Below are 26,193 nucleotides of genomic sequence, written 5' to 3'. Positions count from 1 at the left end.
GGAAACCTATATTGTTGACACAAGGTAATTAGAAAAATCTGAGAATCTAATTATATCTTAAAACCTATTTGTCCAGCATAAATTAAATGCATGTCATTTATAGGGACACATTTAAAAACGTACTTTTTAGGTGGCACCTGGCCCACATTGACCCGGACACAAATGACTTTGCGTGTCTGCATTCCGACCGAGCAGAATGCCTCATTAGTGTCGTCTCCTGCTCGGGTGCGGCTGAGCGAACTGTTAGCAGACGGAACGGAGGTGTCCTCTATGCACTGACCCCAGCCCCCCGTCTGCCAGTGGTACACAGTGCAGGGATGATCATTGCAGCTGCGCACCTCTTGCAAGGCGCTGCTGTTAGGGCACTGACCTCCACCTAGAAGATAAAAAGGGTCATGGAGATGATACAATAATGGGAAAATCATAAATCCAAACTGTAAAAGTACATTTGTATATCATTTCTGACCTATAGTAAAGTAAATTATGTAATTTAAAGCATAGGAAGCTAGAAAAACATAGTTTCAGTCCTGGTTTCTAATTGGTTAATACAATGTTCCAGTTGTGCTAAAATCAAAATTTGAAACCGTTATGGTGTGACACCTACTCACCATATCCCTGTCAGCTTCCAAAGCAGATATATATATATATATATATATATATATATATATATATATATATATATTACACACTTTACTTAACAACCGATTATTATATCAAGCATTTTTAAGCAATGGTCCCTCTTTGCTGGAAAAATGATCAGAATGACAGTTCAAACAGCTGATAAAGAAAACATTACAATAATTCACAAGTAATCCACATAACTCCAGTCCATCTGGAAGTGTCCAAACCGTGCATTTATATGAGAAAAAAAAGGTGTTTTAACGTTAAACGTCTTGTCTATAATCCATAATAATGCTTCCTCCAGTGAGAAAGACCATCCTCTGTTGTCCTATCACATTAAAATCCACTAACACATTTGTTTAGAACTGTTTGGACAGTTGTAAGCGTTGTTTGATTTGTACATATTTCTCACTTCATTCGGATTAGATTATGGATATAGGACTTGCTTTATAACTGTAGACAACTGTTTAAAGTTAATAAATGTCTTGATGGATTTGTTTCTTACAAACATGCAGCTTTTCACTTCACAAGACAATAGTTGATAGACTGGATATGCGTGGATTACTGTGATGTTTTTATTAGTCATTTAGAGACCCCTTCCCTGTAGAGGATTGGTGAGCACGTGATTTAATGCTAAATTTCTCCAGATCTGTTCTGATGAAGAAACTTTTCATTATTTTTCAAATAATACTGACTCAAATAAGAACATACGCATTGTGGGGACAAGAGATATATATATATATATATATATATATATATATATATATATATATGTGTGTGTGTGTGTGTGTGTGTGTGTGTGTGTGTGTGTGTGTGTGTGTGTGTGTGTGTGTGTGTGTGTGTGTGTGTGTGTGTGTGTGTGTGTGTGTGTGTGTGTGTGACCATGGATCACAAAACCAGTTGTCAGTTTTTCGAAACTGAGATTTATACATCACATGAAAGTTTGATGTATGGTTTATTGGGATCTGACAGTATTTGGCCGAGATACAACTATGTAGATATCTGGAATCTGAGGTTGCAAAAAAAAAAAAAAAAAAAGAATACTGAGAAAATCACCTTTAAATTTGTCCAAATTAAGTTCTTAGCAATGCATATTACCAATCAAAAATGACGTTTTTATATATTTATGGTAGGAAATTTACCAAATAACTCTCATACAATGTATTTTTGGCTATTGCTACAAAATACAAATAAACAATCATGATTACAAATAAACCCCAGTGACTTAAGATTGGTTTTGTGGCCCAGGGTCACATATATGATGAAATATGAGCGGAGTGTAATGCATGAGGCTACTACAAAAATGACTGTTGGAATAAAAGCATCTCCTAGATTTATTAACCAGGCTTTGCTTGGCTTTCTTTACAACCTGTAGTCACATGCAAAGCCTCAATGGTGCACATTAACAGCTGCACACCAATCAATGAGAAAATGGTAAATTGGTGAATGAGAAAAATGGACAAACCATGTATCAAGCAGTGCTCCTTGTTCAAGGGGACCAAAAATAATGAATAATTGACTCATCCTTTGCAGCACACAGTCCTTCAGTATCTAATTTATAGAAAGGTTATTGACTATTATCACACACTTCATTAGACGTGAGTACCATTAGAAAACACTTGCTGTGTGCAGCACAGCCACAATAATGGCCCTGAAAGTGAGATTTTTTTTTTTTTTTTGTTATAAAAAGGAGGGTTATTTGACTTCCAAAGCATCTCATAGTGGTTAGGGAATGCCAGGGCAATGCATTAGCAGAGCTTCAAAAAGCTGCACCAGAATTACATTGTTTCAAATGGGGATTAACACTCTCTTTAGTGATTTATCGACCTGTGACTCCTTTGTAAATTACAAAAGTGAGTCCGTACACAGCTCAGAGTAATTGCATGTTCTTGGTCCATCTCTGCACCATTAAGAGCTGCGGATCATACTGCGGATCCCGATACCCACCTTATGTGTTAATTTTATCTTGATGTAGGACACAGTGATGTCTGCATGACATCCTCAAGAAGCAGGACATTTGAAATCGTCAAGCCCTCCAATATGTGTTACATACTGTATCTGACCATGCATTAAAATATTTTGACAATCCATTAAAATGTTATACACTGGGCTGACCATAATGGAAGATGTTTCCCAGGGCCCTGAACAAGGGTCAGTGACTGGTTTACCAAATGAATTGGTAAAGGACTAAAAACAGTTTAACATTCTTTTACAATTCACCCATTTCTTTAATTAAAACTGGGCTGTCAATAGAATTAAATAAACATGATTAATCTCATATTTTCTTTAAAAAGCAAGTTGAAAATTTCTAATTTGAAAAGTGTGTTAATATTTGCATCAGACATCTTAAATGAATATTAATAACTTGAACTGAAATTCTTCCCCTACATTTTACATTTGCATTAGGTGACCACAGTTTGAAAACCTCTGTTCTAGGAGGCCCTCACTCCCTACAAACCTAATAGACTAAAATGAGGCAACTAGAGTAGGATTGTAAATTCCTGCTCATTCTGGGACAGCTAGGTCCTATTCTGAGAGGCTTATCTACATGGACAGCACATGACCAATGCTTCGTGCTATTCTCTCCATCACCTCACACAGAGGCAGATGGCAAGCAGAACAGGATCTACTAAGCATCATGCTACTGTCAGCACACACCTGCTTTCTCAAGACGCTTGTCATCAATTTTTGTCCACCATCTCTTGAATCATTTGAAGGCTAATAATCCGAGCACAGCAGCACGTAGCATGATTCACTACAGGGCAGAATGCATCATTGCGCATATGTGGTCAAACATTGGTGCTAAAACTGTGATTTATAAAGCAACCGCACTCCACAGATGTACTGAACATACTACCTTTGATTCTGGCACTAGCGTGACTGTAAAATGATGTGATGTTAAAGCAAACCAAGCCGATATGCTCTCAGTCAGCAGTGCAAGTCCTGTTCCCTCAAGCTGCATATTTGTGGAAATGGATTTCTGGTGGGCGAGTGGTGGAGCGAAGGAAGAGGTTTTAGCCCAAAGCAACCACTTATCCAACAGTCTATTACACATCAGATACACACTTACAGCCTGAGCTCACCTGAGGTTTGAATTACCTAACGCTCAGATTTACCTTGTGATTTATTTTTTTATTTTTTTAATTTCAAAGTCTGTTCACATAAAATAATGTTAATCTAACATAAATGCAGTAATATATTTGCTATCTGCTCATGTCTACTTGAGCGTACAAATACACATGAGCAGAAAAAAAGCACGAATCTTTGGAGAGACCCTTGCAAAACAGTCTACTTTTAGACTAAGGGCTATAACGCTAAATACTTTCAGCAGCAGGACGCTCTGAGGAAAATAAAGCACATGATACACACAGGGCATTAAGTAATGCATTGCCTTACTGAACCACAATTAAATAAAATAAATAAATAATAATATAAAAAGATGAGGATTCAGGCTGAAAAAAAATTATTCCACTGCAACCTATGCTAGCTGCTTATAAAATTGCTGAATATAATTACTTTGAATGTTAACAAACATATTCTCAGTAAATGTCCAGATATTCCAAAATAAATGCTGTTCTTCTGAACTTTGTTTTCATTGAAGAATCATTGTTTTTAACAGTTTTTTTCAAGATTAATAATAAGAAATGTTTCTTGAGCATAAAATTTGCATATCAGAATGAGACCTAAAAATAAAATAAAAATAGTATATCATACTAAACCCACAGTTCTGAATGGTAGAACAGAATATGTTCTCAGTCTCATGAACTCCAGACACTTTATTTTCACTGTCCGCAATAATATATTATTGATAAATAGTATATGTTTTTTTTTTTATTATTATGAATGATGAATATTATTTTATTTATTCATTTTAACTTCTTAATGTTAATACAAAAGGAGCCAGTCATATCATAAAAATGAGTAATTAAAATGATTCAGATGTTAAAAAAGATCTCTGATACTCATAAGATAAATAAGACTTCAAAGTATTGTTTGTTTGCGAGCAGGCTATGCAGCAACATAGTAAGGTATGTCATTAGGGCCTTTCACACCGCTTTAGTTCCAGAACTAAATGTTCAGTATTAAAGTACTGGGACAATTTGTGAAAACTATTTACCAGTACAATTTAAAAGGTTTCATTAGCACTGACAGTGTGTACTAGGGAGTGACGTTAAGCCGGTCGACAGCGAACGTTAACAAAGAACAACGTTAACAACTGGAGGATGGAGGGCACTATGATCGGAGCTGTGTTTTTGTTGTGTCTCGCTGGTTTCACAATAATGGACATGGAATGTCAACGTATATGTAAAGCGATCAAAAGAATGTAAAAAATAAATCTCCAATGACAACTGGCAGTGCTACATTTGCTACAAGTGCCTGCACTTTAGCGTCCGCCATCATATTTGCAAAATAAGTTGACACAATGTTTACAGTATGTTACAAGGCATTTTATATCATGGGGGTGAGGGCATTTTCGAATGCGTCTGGCCAATCAATGTAAACTTACGTCAAGGGTAGTACCAGTTGTGCTGGTTAGACCCTGCTCCGGAGTAGGACCTAATTTTGTTCTCGAAAAAGGCAATCTGGTCCTAAAATTAGTTCTACCAATTGTGGGTAGTTCCACTATTATTTCTGGTACTATGAAAAGGTTCCCGGGATGCGAAAGGCCCTATTGTTCAGCTCAGTGTAATTCCAGCCCTGAGAGATGTTTGAACTTCCTCTGCCCAAACACCAGCTCAATCCACACCATTTTGGTGGAAAATGAGTATAAGAGCGGTTTGATTATAGTAAAAACCCTACCGTCCCCAGCGTTGTAGGCCAGAATGGAGCGTGATCTGGTCTGCTTGCCCTCTGAGTTCTTCCCTGAGCAGGTATTGGAGCAAAGAGACCATGAAGTCCAGGGACTGAGCACACAGTCTTTGGGGCAGGGCACCTCACACAGCACAGGCATGGGAAGAATGGCGTCCCGGCACAGCTGCCTGTCCACGTATTCACCTAAGAACGACAAAACAGGCCCTGTTATATTCTCACAGGATATAGGATACATTCTCATATCACACACACACACACACACACACACATATATATATATATTAGTGGTGGGCATAGATTATTTTTTTTTAAAATATAGATTAATCTCACTGTAATCTTGGAATTAATCTAGATTAATCTAGATTAAAATGGCTCATTTGAATTCTGCCGAAGGCGTCCAGAATATGTGTGCTACCCCAAATAAAATAATGACTAAAAGTAATGTTAAGTCTTTGAGAACGTGTTTCTGAAGACAGGTGGTGTATCAGACCAGGGGCTCATCTCCTGTTTCCACAATGCATCACAAACTGCTTGAGAAAGCTGTAAACTAATTCCACATTGCACAAGGTGCAAACAACCTTATGCCTGTTTCACACATAATCCGTCTGCAGTGCGTATGCGTTTCCTTTTTTTTATGCACCCATGTTAACTGATTCCAGCGTTCACTCGGTTGCGGTCCATCAGTGTGTTCCAGGAGTGTTGCGTCTGCAGCAGTGCAGCGATCGTTTACGTACCAAGTAGCGGACTGCAAACGCGTCCTGTTTGAAAGCACAATGAGTATGAGTCTGTGCTGCTTCTGCACCACATACTTAACGCACACAGACTGCATATGCACTGCAGAGGGATTATGTGTGAAACAGGCGTGCGTTTCCCCATTGGGAAGCTTCTTTAAAAAAAAAAAAATTTCCCTGAAGCAAACACGGCAACTTCAGCTGCATCCAAGTTAGCACGTCACGATTGATGTGGTAATTTCACAGTAGGCATACACACAGGTTCAAAGACTCGTTCTCACCATATACAGTGCAATTTGTCTAGGTATACATCCGCACTAAAATATAAAGGTGAAAGTCATCATAGCTCGGATCTTTGAGGACCGGCACACTTGAGTATGAGTATGATCTAGCAAATAAAACAAAAAACTAATATCCACAATGAAATACACGAATGAATTTCAAAAAGACAAAAGCCAAGCAGAGTGAAACCTCACTCATCTCATGCTGTGTTAAATTCTGTGAACATTATAAACACATCTCACTCCGTGAATAAAATCTACCCACACAGAGAATTCACACTGTGCATGTGATACCAAGTGCTTTCATCACTACTCCATGCCAGACTTGCACGGTAAACAAACCACCCATTTACACATTAACACTCTGCATACTTTGCATGTATTTGTAAACAGGACCATTGATAAAATTCAAAGGGCCCAAGACAACATTTTGATGGGCATGTCCCCAATGTCCCCTGTAGCAATATAAGACTTTAGTGAGGCCCCTACTATCATAGGGACAAGACAACATTCACAGTTGTGTTCCTTTAATGACCTACTGCACATTTACACCATAAGTTTCCCCAAGAACAAGGGTACATGTAGAATCCCATTGCATAGTTATGGCATGCATTTTGCTCAAATGTTTAACAGTGAAATGTAATTCAGTAGAATTTAATGTGCTTCCTACACATACATTATAGATTACTCTTTCAATTTCAAACAGGATGCGACAGCTGTGCACCCAGGGGGGAAGATGATCCGGCAATGTTTGCCTATTTTCACATTTCTGGGTTTCTCAGCAGTGAAAGCCGTCATAGCTGGTTTAACTTGAGGGGCAGTGAATGGGAGAGTACCACAAATATATTTTTTTGCATTCCCATTTGCTCAAATAGCAAAAGAAAAACACCATGATAGTGTTTTCAGGACTTTAAATAAAAGGGGGAAAAATTGAAAGAGACTGTAAAAGGCAGTCAGAAGAGATTTTTTTTTTTTGTTTGTTTGTTTCTCATGTTCGAGAAATGTTTCTCACAAATTTACCATCGCTCCCATAGACGCTGCATTAGAAACACCCTCGCATTAGCATTAACTGTATTTTTTTAATAACTGATAAAATATCAAATAGCTAAATAATAAAGCAACAAAAGCAAAATCAAAAAAGAGAAAAATAAAATAAAACAAAACAAATAAAAGCAGAACAATCATACAACAAAACAAAACTAAACCGTCAGAACAGCAAAACTAAGAAAATCAAACCATCAAAACAAAAACAAATAAACGAGGCACAATAAAAACAAATCAGAACAAAGAAGAAAAAATCTAAATCAAAACAGAGGTCCTCTGAAAGACCTAGTTTTGGACACCAACCCCTGGACTGATTGGTGATACCCACCCCTGCAAAAAAAAAACAAGAAAAAAAAACAAAAAAAAAACAAAGTGACAGAAAACCCACTGAGTGAGATGACACTGTGGGACCTCAAGGGATACAACAGATCTATTCTCATCAGCACCAGACAACAGGAATCAATAATTGAGAGAAGAGGGGAGGCACTAGTGAACAATGAGGAGTGCTTGAGACTGGGGGTGGGACAGAGTTAGACCTCCACACACCACTGGCATTTACACACATCCAAGACGTAGCATTTCACGTCAGAAAAAAAAAAAAAAAAAATTCTCAGATGTGTTAAACCTCACCTGCGTCTGACTATCCCTTGATGGAAAAATACCAGACGGCATATGACATTTCCTCTTTTGAGTGCTGTCACATTCTGATGAGGCTGCACACTACTCTTCCCAAAGTTAATAAGGGAGAGAGGGAGTTCAGCTAAATGCAGACTGAATCAGAGTTAATTTCATTTATATAAGATGCTCGCCACTGGTGCCAGAACAACATATTCACCATCTACCCATCTGCGAGGAAGGACAAAGAAAGAGGTGACCTTGAACAAATCATATTATTTCTCACTACAGCAAGGTATCTGGACTTAAATGGGTCAGCGTGTTGCAGTAAGCCTATGGCTAGGGAGGAACTGAGTAATGGCCAGTGTTTCTTTCAGTTTTTGGATTCTGCACTCCAGGGACGTGCACAGACATTTTGAGGGGCAGGGGCTCAAGTAGAAGAAAGGTCACTTCTCAAATGTATTTGTATGTATTTTACCTTTTCTAAGCCAAGTTTATTTATTTATTTTTACCTGTTTTACAGAAGTTGAAGGCAATGTTCCTTAGCCTTTTTTTTAGTGTTTGATCAAACACGACACGTTGCTACACTCATATTATTTTTTTCCGCTCAATTATGTCATAATAATGAGATATGTCGTTATTAAAAAGACACATTTTCTCATAATAACTAGATGTTAAGTCGTTAAAACTATACCTTTTATGGGCATTTTTTTTTTCTATAAACAAAATGTTAGATATATTAGGGGTGTGCGATATAGACAAAAATATATATATCAATAACGATAATCAGACCATATTTTGCTGAGTGTGTTATTGTGCTTGTATCTTAAGGGCTACCATGAACAGCTGAAGTTTCTGATATTGTTCATATTCTGTTTGGTGGTAAGTTCACAGCAGTGATAGAATTCTTTATATATTTTTCTAAAAGTGTGCATCACCTTTTCAGTCAAATTGTTAAACTGAATCAGTCAATAAGAATAAGTCATTTACTGTTACCAAGTAAATCAGTACTGATAAAGTTAATCTTTGCAATGCAGAGAAAACACAGAAGCTGCATTAGAAGAAGCATTTAGATGCATTTACACACTGTTTAATGCATGACATTAATGTTTTAGCCTGCAGTTACAACTGCATTAATATGGTTTTGATATTTTAAACATAAAACGACGAATGCTGATATTTGAAATATTATATATATATATATATATATGTCTGTGATGTGCCTTTCAATGTGCGCTACACTGCTGTGCTGCAGAGACGCGGAGAAAGGCATTATATATATATATATATATATATATATATATATATATATATATATATATATATATATATATATATATATATATATATATATATACACCCTGTGCATGCAAGTAATATTCATTTATTTAGGTTTTAGGATATGCCAGGTGACACACACACACACACACACACACACACACACACACACACACACACACACACACACACACACACACACACAGTATATATGGATAAATAATATAAAAACTGTTGGACCACGTGATCTATAAAATACATGGAAAGTCCATAGTAATAACTGCATATACAAAGTGTGCAAAAAGAAACAAAAATAATTTCTTTATGATTTATCCAGTACTGTAACACCTTTTTTTCTGCTAATACTGTGTGAATTATTTTCTTTTCTTGTCATGAAACACAAAATATGTATAGATTTTATTTTGTTTTATTTACAATGAAATTCAATGAGTTGGATGTTGTTTTGGACTCCACTGACTTTCATTGTATGGCCAAAAACAGTAAACACTTGCTTTAAAATATATTTTTTGTGTTCCACAGTTACAGAAAAGTAACATGTTTGAAACATCATGTTTAGTATGTTAAGACATATTGGTCCCCAGGCAAAATCTGACCCACCAACCACAGACTGTCATTAAATTACCATTTCAATGACAAAACAAGCAGTGCTATAAACGGAATGTATCATATTGTATCCCGGACCACTTTGACCCATATATATATAAATATATATATATATAGCTATGCATTTTAGGGTTAGTACAGTGTGATCAGTTTATTTAATTAATTTGTCATAAACCCACTTAATGCTTGGCTGCCTAAGCTATCGAATCAGCCTGCTATATAAAGTACAGGTGTTATACGTGGCATGTTAAGGAAGGTGTTTCCGGGTAACTGTCTAGGAGATGAGGTTTGTTGGAGGGCCAGGGGGAGGTGGCAGTCATCTCTGTGGTGACAGCTGAGGCACATGCAGAATGACACCTTCAGTTGGTGTGAATGGGATGCTTGATTATGAGCCTTGCAAAACTGATTGAGTTGCGCGCGCACACACACAGGCGCCTTTCTCTGCCTCTCTCTTTCTGTCCTCACTCTTCGTCTTTTTCTCTCTCCCCCGAGTCCTCATTAGCAATGTGAATGCTGAGGTTCTGGAATGTCGCAGTAATTGCCATGTCCGCACACTGAAATTTACTGGAACAAGGAGTGAAATGTGAGGATGTAAAATACAATTATGGTGTATGCTCATAATTGATTAATGCAAGTAGAGTGGTGCCGCACCTCCAGACAATACATTAACAATACCGAAGGTAAAGAGAAAGAAGTCACAGAGTTGGTGATTCTAATAGATAAAAAAATAAAAATAAAATAAAGAAATAAAACAATTATTCTACTTTTTACTACCCTCATATCCACAATAATTTAAGGTGAATTATTTTTGATAAACACGCAGAATGAACCTATTTCACTTCCACACATTGGAGACAAGATTTCCACTTTGTTTGTTTAAATATTCACTCAGCTTGCTTGATTCTCTATTATACTGTATAAAATCAACTAGATCGGATGAATCGGAATTGTGGGTTTGTGGCACTGAATTTCACTCCCTCATCAACCAGACCGAAGTGTTCATCCATAAAATCTCATAAAAAAAATAATAATAATAAAAAAAATGTTAGTACCACATATCCGGGCCATTTATTTTCTCACATACCTATGGTGTTTTAGGCTGTATGAATAATATAAATTAAAACCAAGACCGATGGGAGATTTTCCAGCCCTAAATAATTAGATATAAAACTGGCTTTTGACAAAAGCTTCTCAGACAGTAAGAGTAAACGATGTAATAACTCTAAATCCACTGAGAGCTTAAGCAATATTAAGTCATTTCAAGTGTTTCATGTTCTCCTTTCTTTGTATGTATGTTACCATTAAGAGTTTGGGATCGGTAAGACTTTTTGACATTTTTGAAAGATGTCTCTTATGCTCTCCAAGACTATTTAGTAGACTATGCTCTCTATTTATTTATATACACCATAATCCTTGTTCCAAATAAATATAAAGTATTTATTTGAAAAATTGTGTTTATTGTGATTTTTGATCAAAATGTTGTGTTGTTCAATGATTTACCTATTTGTAAAATCATTTCTGGGGGTTGGAATAAAAATTATTTTACCAGCAAAATGCCAAATTTAGATGTTACAGCCAATCACAACAACTCTAAGTTACAGAAGTGTTGCAGGCATCCCAGGTCTCCTCTTAATCAGTATATTGAGGCGTTAGTGTCAGCCATTGGTCAGAGATCCAGGCATGTGCTTGTCCCCATTTTTCTCTGATCTCACAGATGGTACTGGTGTTGGTTTCCCTAGCTACCGTGTACTCAGTCAAGCCAGTAACACCCAGATGCTATTGGAGAGTTTTGGGCCTTTGGGCTAGTTAGACAGTAGACCGCCCCAGCACATGTGGCTTTGTGTATAGAAGACTGAAAGCCAGCAGTGCCACTTCTTATTGCTCTGAATTTCCCCTCTGGCCATTCTAACAATAGAGAAGTACTACCAGCCGCCTGTGCAGAAACAGCAATTACAGCATTGGGCATGAGTCCACAACATACGCCCTATGGACAGAGTTCAAGAATGGACCCAGCTGTACAACAACAAAACAATCTGAGTTTGTTGCTGCATTCGATACACTGCAGGCCTGGACATGACCTTAAAATAGTAAGTCTATTCAGGCAAAGATTTTTTAATAAGCTTGAATGCTTATGAATGGAATGAACGGACAGTCCCATATCATGCAGATGGAAGGTGTACGTGTCACTTACCTTCACTGTTGATGCACTGTACTACTGGGTTCTGGGTTCCCGGTCCACACGCTTTGTCATTGTCAGGCACACACTCCTCCAGCTTCACCAGCAGCCATTCATAGCAACTGGGCTCCTCACAGGGGATTGCCTCTGTCAGGTGGGGACAATTTCCTGTGCCACCTGTGGGCTCATTCATGATTTTCCTTTTCCTCAGTTTGAAACCTGTCGAAGAACACAGATGAGACTCAAAGTCATTCAGGTCACTGATTTAGTTGGTTGAATTAATCGGTGGGAGTAAAGAGCGCAGGTAGAGTTGAATCATGTAAAATATTCAAAAAAAAGTAATTAATTAGTAAATATATCTGTTCAAATGACTGAACTTTTTCTTTTTATTGCAAATTCAACAAGATTTCACATTCATACATATCATGCAGTAACAGGTCATTATACAAAACAAACAAACAAAAACCCTTAAACCTTACATTTATTAACTCAAACATAAAATAAATAAATATTAGATTAAAATTTATTTTAGAACCAATTTTATTACATTTATTTTATAAAAATGAAAATTGGACGTGTATCCTTGAAGTACTTAAATTGCTACATCCAAAAAAAAAAGGCTAAATAGAGATATTTGATAATAATAATAATAATAATAATAATAATAATAACAATAATAATGACAAAAGTATGCAAGAAAATAACTAATATTAAAATGGAAACTCTAAAAGATAAATAAAAAAAAAAATACTATAATAGTCTATAAATAATTTTAGATGCACTATATATACTGTTTATTGTACTAAAGCATAACATTTTAGGAAAATATAAGAAATGTAGGATATATATGTATGTATGTATGTATATATATATATATGTGTGTGTGTGTGTGTGTGTGTGTGTGTTTGTGTATTACTTTTTTATTATACACAAATATTTTACTTAATAATAAATATTTAAGAATAAATAAAATAATCACTTTACCCTTGTTGGATAGTGAGAAGTTTCAATTAGTCACACATTTTATTCATGCTTTTCCAAATTCAGCAGTTTATGGATGGAGAAATGTTTCTCCTGAAGTTCACACAGACCCAACACTTACCCGACTAGAGTCTGTACTAATTGCCTTGTCGGCGCAATCCCTCTAAACTGTCTCAGTGTGTCATTGCACAATTACTGTAATATTATATTAAACATATCGGTCCATTAAGTGTGCAAGATGACAGAAAGCAGCTCATAATGAATTGTATTATTTCTTCCTCATTATGTTTGCCTTTCACCAAAGGGACTAATGCATTCAGCAATCCATTAATACAGAAGAGGCTTTGGCGCCAGGGGTATTCCCATTCAAGGGCAGGAAAGGGGCTCCAGAGGAATAAACATGGTTGGACTGGACTCATGACCGGCGCAAGGTCACCTACATGTACTCTGCCATTACCCTCCTCTCTCTGCTCTCCCAGCCTCTGGTTTAATCCACATTGCTGTCTGGGTCCGATAAGCTAATACAGGAGAGGGGGGCCTTTAGGAGTTAGTTGGAGATGCCAGCGTTGTCCCTTTTTCTGATTACTTCTGTCCTGCACTCTCCTCCTGGCTTTATTTAATCAGAAGGTCAGCGTAGAGCTCATTGTTTGTGTGTAAGGGGATTGTACCACGTCCTGTCAGTCAGCCTGAAGCTGTTTGATGGCACATGCTGCCTCTGTCTCTTTATCAGACAAATCATCTTGGTTTCATATGAGCCGCTGTTAATCAAAAAGAGACAAAAGGCACAGACGGAGAAAAATCTCATCAGGATCTCATGGGTCATCACGTCTAAGGTGCACACTGACATGTTATTAAGGCCTCAGGTTGAGATGTCACATGTAATTTGTACTTTATCTCCCATCAAGCTTATTTTTGTAGATTGTTCAGACTATAATAAAGATTACCAATATATATTTCAAAAGAACAGTATCACTGTCAGACTAACATTCATATCTGCATCCATCATTTGTAGAAGGCAAGAAAGCACATGATTTGGTTGGTGCGCGACATCAAACCAGGACTGCATTATTGAGAACTGAGTTGTGTTACAAAGATGATTTCGGTTACAATTTAATTCCAGATCGTGAATCGACATTGTGAAGATTTTCAGAAACATTTGAAGTTTAAAATATATCTCAATTAAAAAACTTGAAATATTGATCAATTATAAATGTTACTTTATTTTTAGAGGTAACTGCAAATATAAAGTCATTCACCTGAATACATATATGCGACCCTGGACCACAAAACCAGTCTTAAGTCGCTGGGGTATATTTGTAGCAATAGCCAAAAAAACACATTGTATGGGTTAAAATTATCGATTTTTCTTTTATGCCAAAAATCATAAGGATATTATGTAAAGATCATGTTCCATGAAGATATTTCGTAAATTTCCTACAGAAAATATATCAAAACCTAATTTCTGATTAGTAATATACATTGCTAAGAATTCATTTGGACAACTTCAAAGGGGATTTTCTCAGTATTTTTATTTTTATTTTTTTTTTACACCCTCAGATTCCAGATTTTCAAATAGTTGTATCTCGGCCAAATATTGTCTGATACTTCATACATCAATGGAAAGCTCATTTATTCCGCTTTCAGATGGTGTTTACATCTCAATTTCAAAAATTGACACTTAAGACTGGCTTTGTGGTCCAGGGTCACATATTTAAGTACTAAAATATGCAATATTAAATCTGAATATATAGCAATAAGACTAACTCATACTGTCATAATATCATATAATACAAATCTAAAAACATATGTATAATCACAAAACAATATATAATATTTTACTGTTTGGTCCCCTATTCATTTCAGTCCATCTATCCAGACAAAAAAGAAAAAAAAAGAAAAATAACATCACTGAATTCCTCTTCCTTACATGTTCTATTCTGTCCTTGTTTGGGAGATACTGTATGATGATACTGTAAAAAAAAGAAGCTCCTTTACTCCTTTCGCCACATATCCCTGAATAATGAGAGCCCACATACTGTATATACAGTACACAAGTGCTGAGACCTGCCTTTCCAGCTATATGGCATGAATTTCGAACTGTGGGCTTTTGAAAAGAGAGAGTGGAACACAGATTTACAGAGAATTCATCATTAAGATGCATGCTGGAGAATTTCCTCCCATCCCATCCTTTTGAGTCGTTTCATTAGGGAAGAGTCAATATGCATTAGTCATGGCACGAGTCGCTGTCCCAGCCATCATTAACGAGAAACGCAACCAGCATGCCAGCACCTTTGATACACCATACCATCTGTCAGCAGCATTCGGTAAGCCACCATCCTGTGAATCTAGCAGATTCGGTTCATTCCAGAGACCATTTTAAGCTTGTGTATGTCTCTTTGAAGCCATCTAACCCATGATTTGTCTTTTGTCTCTTTCGTGACATGCATTATTTTTCTGTGGGTCCCTTGTTGTTCCATCTACAATGGTCCTGGTTTATAAACCTTTAAAGGGGGTTGAAATGCTCGTTTTCACTCAATATCCTGTTAATCTTGAGTACCTATAGAGTAGTACTGCATCCTTCATAACTCCAAAAAGTCTTTATTTTTATTATATTTATAAGAGAAAGATAGTCTGTACCGATTTTTCCTGGAAAAACACGAGCGCCTAGAGGCGTGACGTGTGGGCGGAGCTAAAGAATCACGAGCGCGAGTAGGCTTTTGCGCTGAGAGCGTCTGGAAGCTGTGACACAGATCCAGAGGCTGGAATTTAACAAGAGTAGCATCAGCAAAGGCGTCTCTATGTGGTATGTACTGAAACTGTATATATTTGCTTAGCGGGTTTGGAAAATGACTAAGTTCCACTTTATGTCGTCTTTTTTTTTTTTTTTTTTTAAGCTGTACATGTGGAAAGTGCAGTTTGATGACAACATCGCATGTTGTTTACTTGATGTGCTTATGCGCTGATAGCTAAGTTAACAACACAGATATTTGAGGCAGTTTTACTCACCGCATGCGGTTCCAACACACGATCGTGACCCTTTTTCGTTGGGACTGCATTATCCTTAAGAAATAAACAATGTGCAATCCGAAATGCAGGGAACAAACAAAAACACTTGCACAACTCCGTTGATGCTCTGTAAAAATAAACTCCATCCACTGGTCCCTTAATGCTGTTTCTCTTTTGGTAATCTGTGGAGGGTTGTCTTGCCCTGGCAACCAAAAACACACTTATTTTGTGACTTTTCGCGATGCTCTCGCTCTTATCAGGCTGTGCTCAGCCTCTCAGTGCTCTGCTATACGGGAGCGAGCGCTCTTCCGGCAGAAGTGCCTCAGGACCCATATAAGGAAATTCCGCTCCATCTAACGTCACACAGAGCCATACTCGAAAAAAACTTTCCGAAACTTGTGACAAACCGGAAGAGGTTTTTTTGGAACAAAAATACTCCTTCAAACGTACAACTTAATTTTTGAAACTTTGTCCATGTTTAGCATGGAAATCCAACTCTTTTAACTGTGTAAAAAACTCAGTATGCATGAATTAGCATTTCACCCCCCCCCCCCCCCCCCCCCCTTTAAGAAAATGAATGCCCTAGTAGGATCTGAAAGTTTATGGCCTGGATGCTGATGGTGCAGACAGACGTGAGAGGTGTGAGTTATGAGTTGAAAGGCTTCCCGTACACAATTCATGTGATTTACAATGAAAGAAGACGTTTTATTGATCCGGTCTGTTTTAGCGAGATGGGTGAAATGACCGCTCCCCAAACAACTGTAATAGATGAACTGGTCATACCTTTCTTTGTGGACTGATCCTGGCAGTTTTCAAAGGTGCAGGGCCCCCATGCACCCCAGGAGGACACTTCACACTCCACAGGGCAGGGAATATGGCAGAGCTGGGTGGTGTCAGGAGAAACGCCCAGACACAGGTCACTGTTCACTGGCCGCGAGGCTGAGGAAACACACACACGCATTGTTACAGAATCCCTATAAAAATACATGTACTGCAAATGGAACAAGAATATACAGTACATTTACCCAAGTATATCATTTACATAACAATTAAAGTCCAAAACTATTTCAGATATTTAAATTATACACATAGAAAAAGTTTCAGAAGATTTTGTTTTTAAAAAGTCTCTTATGTCCACAAAGGCTGCATTAAATCAAATGTAGTAAAACTGGTAGTATCGTGCAATATAGTGTTTTTCAGATATCTATACTGCCCACACAATAGAATGTGAAGCATTTAAATATGTTGGAAATTTTGAACATGAAGAGATACAATGACATGATCAACATCATTCTCAAAGACAAGTGCTTCTGATTGCACGTTTTGTTCGACATTTCCCAAGACCCCTTTTGTCCTTGTTTTCTTTTTATCTGTAAATAGCACTCAATGCAAGAGTGTGTGCAGCTCCGAGCCATAGTTGACTTTCTACAAGGTCAGTGCATGAACAGATCTGCTGCCGATAGCCTTTGACGGATCTTCTCTTCATTCACATGCAAATTGACTCGCGTTCAAAAGGTGTTCTCTGTGTGCTTTGAGCCATTTCTAAAATCATTCAGTTAATACATGTGTTTTGTGTGTGTGTGTGTGTGTGTGTGTGTAGATTTTCAGTACGACCTAAGTGATTGATTGCATGGCCAGAGTCATTAATGATTTATATGAGCTTGTTTAAAACAGAAATTAAAGTGTGAAGTGCTCCTTTGGGACAAACATCCACCGGCAAGCTCAATTTAGCAAGCTGAATTTGCTTTCAAAAGTGACATGTCAAAAAAGAAAAAGAAAAGAAATAAATGAGCTGTCAAATTGACTAAATTGATTTGCAAAAAAAAAATGTCAAATTGACTTGCAAATGCAAGTTCCCTAATTCCCACAAACAGACTTGTCTCCATGCACTCTGTATTTCTTATAATGACATGGCTGTGCTTGTAAGATTTTGAGGTGGGCTTCCTGTCTCAGCGGCTCACGTTTTGTTGCCCTGTTAACCCAGTCTGATTAATGACCCTCTCCTTGTAGGTTGACCTTGTTCAGGTGGCACAACACTCGCTTGGAGGCCAGATGGTCTGCTGTTTTCCCACCCAGGGTTTCCCTGGCCTAATTATAGCACCAGTATCCCATCAGTCCCTCTGTCCACCTGACAGCCAGCAACACATTCACCTACTTACATCACCATCAGCATCATCATCAATAATTTGGGCCTGCCTGATAATAATTTGCTGCACGAATGCTCTGTAACAAAGACACTGCATTGAACATCTCATAAAGATCCACAACGGGGTGCAACATTGATTAGAATCCGGAGAGTGACACGGCCGAGCGAAATAATTGAACACTGTTGTTGTGTTCTGCTCTCTGTGACTGAAATGTGTTAATGGATAAAGATCGCAACAGCAGTTGCTTTCCCCTGTCGTCTAAATGTCTGAAGCCACCCGTGGGGAAAGGAAATCAAGCACAGCTTCCCCAGGCCCAAATAGTAGAGCAGGAAGTCGTACGGGAAGCAGCACTGGCAGAGAGGAAGACAACAAGCTGCTTTTGATATGCATAATGCATATTTTGTGTTCAGTGCCATTCCTGCATTCATTACATGGGTTTTGGAATCCATAATCCCAAAATGATTGAAAATAAATTTGGAATGCAAACAAAGCTTTCATAACCGTGGAAACAATATATTTCACTGATTCTTCACTACTGGCAAAACAGAACACAAACTGTTTAGGGGAGATTAATGTAAATTCACAGGTATTCAGCTATGTTTGTATGCATCTACTGCTTCCATTTCCATGCTTGAATTTCATTTCATATGAGTCAACACCGTCAGACACACACACACACACACACACACACATAAAAGTTAAATATTCACTAATAATATAACAATTCTAATGTTTATGCAAGACTACTATTTCAAACAGTTTAATGTCAACAGTTTCCAACTGTTAGACCCACTTTAAATGAAGCACATGCATCTTAAACGTTTCAAATAACTTCTCTAAAAAAATTAATGGAGTTAAAAACAATAAAGTAATACTTCCTTAAAGGATTTTTATTTACGTCTTTAAATTAATATATATTTTAATCAATACTATACAATGTATACAAAGGTATAGCTCACCTGAAAATGTACATTCTGTCAACACTTACTCAACCACACACAAAATAAAAACTCAGGTTTTAGAATGAAATGACGGTGAATTTTCTGTTTTTGGGTGAACTATCCCTTTAAATTGAATTAGGAAATAATGTGAAGTGATAATTTATACAAATTTAAATGTGTGATAGTTAACATAAAAGTGGATATGTTCCTGATTTAAAAAACTAATGGCAGGAAAAGGCGGTGGACATGCCTCAAGTATCAAAGTTTCATATGCACTGGCCTCACACATTGTACTGAAATAGCCAGAGTGCAGACAAACATAGTTGTCCAAATTCTATAGAGAATGTATGATCCCTGAGAATGAATGATTAGATCTGCTTAAAGCACACAATGTCTGTCCTTGAGTAAACCACCGCTCCTGATGCTCTCATTGTCTGGCTCTAATGTATAGAAATAAATACCTGTGAATAATTCCAAAGGCCCAGTGGGTAATCAGCTGAAAATGTCCAATCATGTGGAGCTTGAAATTAAATCCTCTCAAATCTGTCTGAAACTCCCAGAGGGGGAAAGTGCATGATTGATTTTCATTGATTAAAAGAGAACAAGGTAAATAAGGAAAAAAGTAGGTTAAAAAATAATTAATACTACTACTACTACTACTACTACTACTACTACTAATAATAATAATAATATTTATTAATAATAATAATAATAATAATATTTTTGTGTGTGTGTGTGTGTGTGTGAATTAATTACATGATATGCAGTTTATTTAATCAAATCAATTGCAATTAATAACATATAAACGTATTTGGTGAGAATGGTGATGGGTAAAACAAAGAAAACCAAAGGAGAGAAAAAGAAAACAATATGCACAAAAGAGAACAAGACAGAGCTGGACATGGTGTGGGAAAAGCTTTAGGGATGTGTGTGTGTATGTGTGAAATACGCAGAGAGTGTGTGTGAAAGTGTGCAGGTGTTCTTGCCCTGTGGACAGGATTTTCTTCATCTCACAGTTCTTCCATCTGTCACAGTGTGACTCGTCAGCGTGCCAGGCCTGTCACCTCCCACAGCAGGAGCTGCAGTTAGTGCCATGTGCTTCTCTTAAGGCCACATTACAGAAGGGATTCCAACACTGTCTGGCACAACTTCAGCACCGACAGGAGGCTGGACATTAAGGTCCTGATTCAACAAGATGCACATCAAAAAAGATGCAATCTAATGAATTGCATGTGCACTTTTTGGGTGAATTGTGGTTGTCTCACTAAATATTTTCAAGGTGATGAATTACATGATTTCTATAATGAACACACTACCAGTGAAAGTTGGGGTCAGGTTTATAAAAAAAATATTACTTTTACTCAGTAAGGATGTAAATACTAGTACAGTAAATACTTCTACATTCTTACAAAATAATTTGATGCCATTCTGAAAACAGAATAAAATATAAAACATTTAATTAAATTAAATGCTGTCCAGCATCAAATCAGCATGTTAAAATGATTTGACACTGAAGACTGGAGTACTGGCTGCTGAAAATTCAGCTTTGCCATTGCAGGAATAAATTACATTGTAAAAAACTTAAAAACTTAAGTTTTTAAATTGAAAGAATATTTCACAATATTACTGTTTTTACTTGCAGTTTGGACTGAATAAATGCAGCCTTGGTGAGAATAAGAGACTTCTTAAAAAAAAAAAAAAAAAAAAAAAAAGAACATTGCAAAAACCGTACCAACACCAAACTTTAGAATGATAGTGTATATGTGAAATAATTAAATAAAATACAGATAGGACAATCTCCAACCAGTTTCAAAGCAATTCCAGATAATATAAACTAAATTCAGTTGCAAAAACAAAGAGCATTTGGCATTATTTATTTACACATCCTTCAGTCCATCATGCAGAACAGATTTTTCAATAAATCTGAATTACAAAAGTCAAATTATTAACTGTTCTCAAAAGTGATGCATGAGCTATTTCATGGTGGATTTTGTTCTGGAACTTGATCTGCTCACAATGATCTTGGTGCTACGTAGACGTAATGTTAGATTCCCTTAAAAATATATTATTTTTGTGTTTCGCACAAAAAATACCAGCATACCGACAACGCAAATGGACTACACTGACTACAAGATGCCTATGTTGATCAGCTGAAAGACATCATCTTTAATAGACAACGTTAACAGATTAGTATTTTTTTTATTTCATTTTTAATCATGGCTTACAGTAGTTGTCAATTACACCATTGTGATATCAATTTGTCTCATTTCACAAGGCAAGCTGCTTTCAGTGTGCTTTTACTTTCTGTCTGAGGTGTGACCAAGCCATACCATGCAATGACTGCTTGAGGACAGCTGTGGACATTTGAATAAGACCCCTGAGAGGTCGGCGGTTCAGCTCTCAGAGCAGATGGCAGGGGAGTTTCTGTGTCAGTCCGAGAGTGAGCACAGGCCCGGCACCAGCCTCGGCGCTGACACCTCCCTGTTTCTGTCGTATTACTCCAGAGAGAATCCGTGTTTGGGTGAATGCGCACCTCAGCATTAGCATTTAAATTCCACAGTAGCTGCCTCATTCATTTGTACAACACTGCCTTCTTTATCCCTTAATTTCTCCCTGGTGATCTAATTTCAGCCTTAAAAAGCAATCCAAATTCTATGTTGGCTTGAGTTGTGTACCACAATACAAACATCAACTGATCTTTGTCTAAAAGCTCGCATTGAGCCTCTAATTCTGTAATGGGGCAGAGGTGACCGGAGACAAAAAAGGTGATTTTATTAAATATAACTTTTATATAACAGAAAATATAAAAGAAACTTTCTAAATATCATAGAAGTAGCCATGCAATATTTACTATGCTTAAATCTGGCATCATATGCAATAATCATATGCTGCCCTACTGTTGATGTCAACACCAACTGGGAACATTTTTGGAAGCTGGGCTCCAATTCAGGGGACTGTGCCATCATTGCAAAATGGGTCTTGGCAAGTTTTGAGCTGACTGAACGTGTGGTCACATATTGCACATGGATTAACTTTTTTGTGTAAACGCTAGAATAAAAAAATACATGCACAACAAATGTAAGATGGTGTTGACTGCAACCCCTGTTCTTACTAGCAACAGAACGGTTGCCACATGTTTATCTATTAGATCTGGATTCAGTTATATTCGCTGAATAGAAAGTGTTTGTGTGCTCGTTACTGTGTGTGGAACCTGTAGCAAACGTAAACAATTGGTAAAGATGTGAAAGGAAATGATTGGAGAGAGAGATTGGATTGGTTTCAGGACATATCATTGAACCAGCAAGTGCACTGACCACAAGCAGAGGGTTAAGACACTGAATTTGATAGTTTAGTTACCGTCTTTGCTCTTGAGGGAGCTGAGGTTAGATGAGGTTTCAGTCGGGGCTTGAACACAGTAGACCTCCCTGGTTTGAACCCCGCCTCCACAGAGCCCTGTCTGGTTGCTCCGCCGACGGTCCTGTTGGCTGAGGAGCACATCCACCCTGCAGTCGCTCCACTCTGTCGTTCGCCAATTATACCTGCGGAGACAGAGGAAGGAAGGACATTTATTGAGTATTTAATGTTCTGTTAATTTATCTTCCGAAGGCTAAAGATTGAGAGAAGATTGAGGGTGAAGCTTGTGTTTCGTTTTTTGTTTTCCACACAAAAATAAACTGTACTTTGGTCTGTCCTTTGGAGTTATAAATATAGATGATTTTAAATAGACTAATCAGAAGGCACGTCAGTCAGAATGTGCGCTAACGTCATGGTTTTATTGAGCATCATTGAGTTTGATGGCTGGACTGCTGCTTTTTAATTGATCATGTTAGCGAAAGCACACCAGGGAAACTGCATCAAAAGCTGAGCTACGGATAGATATGTTGCAACAAAAATGACACACTCTGTACTGATTATTATCAGATTTGATTTGATTTGATTGTTCCCTGTCCAGAGGCACCCTTATGAAAATTAATCATGGTGTTACTGTAGTAAAAGTGTAGTAACCATGGTGCTATTACTGTTAACAAAAACAAAATCAAAACATTTTTGCTAAAAAAATTAAAAAATAAAAATAAATAAACTGGGAAAAAGGTAAAGCTAAACTAAAATATTTATGAATACATATCAGTGTTATTTTAGTATTATATGCATACTTTTATAGTTTATATTAATATTTTTGACAAAGCTTTAAATTTAATATCTTCGGTTTTATTTAAATGTAGTATTTATTTGTGGGTTTTTTATATGAATATTGCTATTTTTATATTACTATTAAGTTGTATACTATGTTTTGTTATGCACAAATATTTCAGATTTTACAACACACTATTTATTTATTTCTTTATTTGTAATACAATCTGAAACAGTTATAACCATATCCAATGAATGTATGGTAATATCGGTAAAGGTCTTAGTGCCTTTTCTAATGAAATGATAATACGCATAAATGAGACAACAAAACTTCTGGTTCAGGGTTAACAGTGTGAGCATTGGCTGAAAAGGTAAGAACCTCCTCTTTACCGTTGGCCTTTGATCACCATTTCTTCTCTACATGTGTCGCACTGATCAAAAGCTGGAGGGCATGCTCGGGGGGGAAGTGCAGGTAGTGCGTGTGCTTAAATGTCCAGAGACCTTCAGTAACACGTCTTTTTTCCAGCTTTTAGAAGAGTTCAAATAAGAAGAGTAAAAAGAAAGGAGAGCGCCCTTTAAAAACATCTCTTGACCATGAGCATGCATTCTAAACTAAGAGAAATGGTCTCTTGCTTTGCTTCTGTAGTGTAAATGATAGAATATGAAACATTTATTTCAGTTTCTGAATGCGGCGGATTGGATTTTATAACCAATAGAGAATTCCTGCTGACTTTCCATGGTAATGGCTCTCAACCTTTTTCACAGATTAAAAAATGAAGTCCATTTGACCTCACAAATGCAGAGCTCCATATTCATGAGCTGTGATTCAGTGTGTATTTGAGTGGGCTTCTAACAAGACTGCATTCAGAATTTTGTTTGAGGGCCTCACTTTCCATTTATGCACTATACTTGAGCTACACATAATGTGTGAAATGAGAAAGCTTTCTTATTTAGGATACTTGAATGAGTAATGGACTGCAAAGCAAATGTTAATGGTTAAATGGTAAATGGTAAATAGTTTTCCCAATATGTATAAATATATGAAATATTAATTAAATGAAGTTGATTCAAATAACGTTCACAATATTTTAAAACTGATGTGTTTTGTTTTAACGCACCATAATTGTACATATTCAAACGTTAATGTGCTGTATCAGATGCCAACATTTACAGAGATTAACGATGCAATTTTGGTCAACTTTGATTCAAATAAAGATGAATTAGTGACTATCACAAGATGTGAAACCTGATGTAACGAGTTTTAATAAACCATATTTCAATGTACGCTCACATGAATCAGAGCTGAGATTTACATTGGATGGAAACACTTACAGCGAGTAACGATTACAATTTTTCTTCCTGACTTTTACAGAATTCATATGATTCAAAAGAGCATTAAAATGATTCCTTTGGATGACTGTGGAAAATACAAATTAAACAAAAATCAAAACATAACAAAACAAAAACACACGGACTCGAAACTCTGCGCAGAAATCCATGTGTAGCATTCAAGCTCTTCTTTTGTATTGTAAAAATATATTTTGTAAAATCCTGCCATTCGTTTAAATGTTCGAACTAAACTAAGATGTATTTGTCAGTTGTGTAATTGTACTTAATGTCAATTTATCTGTTATGTTTAATAGTGCCATTCTCATATATATCCCTTTAAGAGATTTACGAGATGCTTAACAGTAGGTGAATATTAAATTTTAATGGTTACAAGCCATTCTTGGCCACCTGAATCTCCTGAGTCTGGTCATAAACCCCTGCTGTAAAGTTTTCTCAGCGACAGCAGTGAAAGCACATGTGGGGTTTTGTGAGAGAGCATGGCCGGGCACACACTGGGTCAGCACTACGGGAGCACCTTTCACCTCTATCAAATACAGAGGGGCACATGCTCCGCTCTGGTGAGATCCAGTGCAGTGAGGTGATGAGTGATGAGTGATGGGGAATGGACCGGCCCATCTGTGGGGGAGATCAGATTAGACAGCGTGTGGCCTGTCCTCTCAGACGTTCACTATTCATCAGCTCACCTCCTCCAGGGTGGCGCTGTGCCAAACCACCAACACGCTGCCATCTCTCCATCTTCCCCAGCAGGACCTTCACCCCCACCCTCTTTTCACTTTTTATTCCTCCATCTGTGTTTTAACACCTTCATGCTATCCAAAAGCCGTCAACAGATGAAGTCGTTATACAGAAAGCTATTATAGAACAATGCAGGCCTATATATACATTCATAAACACTTCTGTATGTTTAATGTTTTTGAAAAAAAAAAGGTATCTTATCTGTTATGCTTATATATATATATATATATATATATATATATATATATACACACACAAACATTTCCTATATTCATCAATATTGAAAAATAAATCAATTTTAGGAAAATTTGACATTTTTCCCTTTGATTCTTTGATCAATATATATATATATAAAAAAAAAAAATAGAAATCATTATAAATTACTGTCACCTTCGATCAATTTAATTCACCCTTTAAAAGGAAGATTATATTTTTAAAAAGATTCAAACAATTAATAAGTTGAATATCATGAATAAGATATATTATATTTAATGGAGTGAAGATTAATGTGAAGAAAAAAAAAGTAATTTAAAGTAGTTTAACAGAAGGCAACAACATAAAATGTGAAAGGAAAAAAATGAAGCCTTGAAGGATAATGTGGCACTTAAGACTGGAGTAATGATGCTGAAAATTCAGCATTGCATCACAGGAATAAAGTACATTTTAAAATATATTCAAACAGAAAACAGTTATTTTAAATTGTAAAATTATTTCACAATA

At 36.8% G+C, this 26,193-nt stretch overlaps 1 protein-coding gene across 2 annotated transcripts in view; it reads right to left on the bottom strand.

Moving 5' to 3' along the window:
* Nucleotides 1-26,193, bottom strand: part of LOC127935659 (thrombospondin type-1 domain-containing protein 7A) — a 104,685-nt gene that overhangs the window by 35,418 nt on the left and 43,074 nt on the right. For both annotated transcript variants that reach the window (XM_052533741.1, XM_052533743.1), the window contains exons 4-8: nt 22,615-22,796; nt 16,953-17,108; nt 12,198-12,401; nt 5,422-5,616; nt 124-376 (exon numbers count right to left, since the gene is read on the bottom strand). In XM_052533741.1, the coding sequence (XP_052389701.1) occupies nt 124-376; nt 5,422-5,616; nt 12,198-12,401; nt 16,953-17,108; nt 22,615-22,796 (990 nt within the window). The remainder of the gene's footprint in view (nt 1-123; nt 377-5,421; nt 5,617-12,197; nt 12,402-16,952; nt 17,109-22,614; nt 22,797-26,193) is intronic.

This window comes from Carassius gibelio, chromosome A19, assembly GCF_023724105.1.
Source record: "Carassius gibelio isolate Cgi1373 ecotype wild population from Czech Republic chromosome A19, carGib1.2-hapl.c, whole genome shotgun sequence".
NCBI lineage: Eukaryota > Metazoa > Chordata > Actinopteri > Cypriniformes > Cyprinidae > Carassius > Carassius gibelio.
Note: the sequence above shows the minus strand (reverse complement) of the source record. Positions and strands in the feature narration are given on the sequence as shown.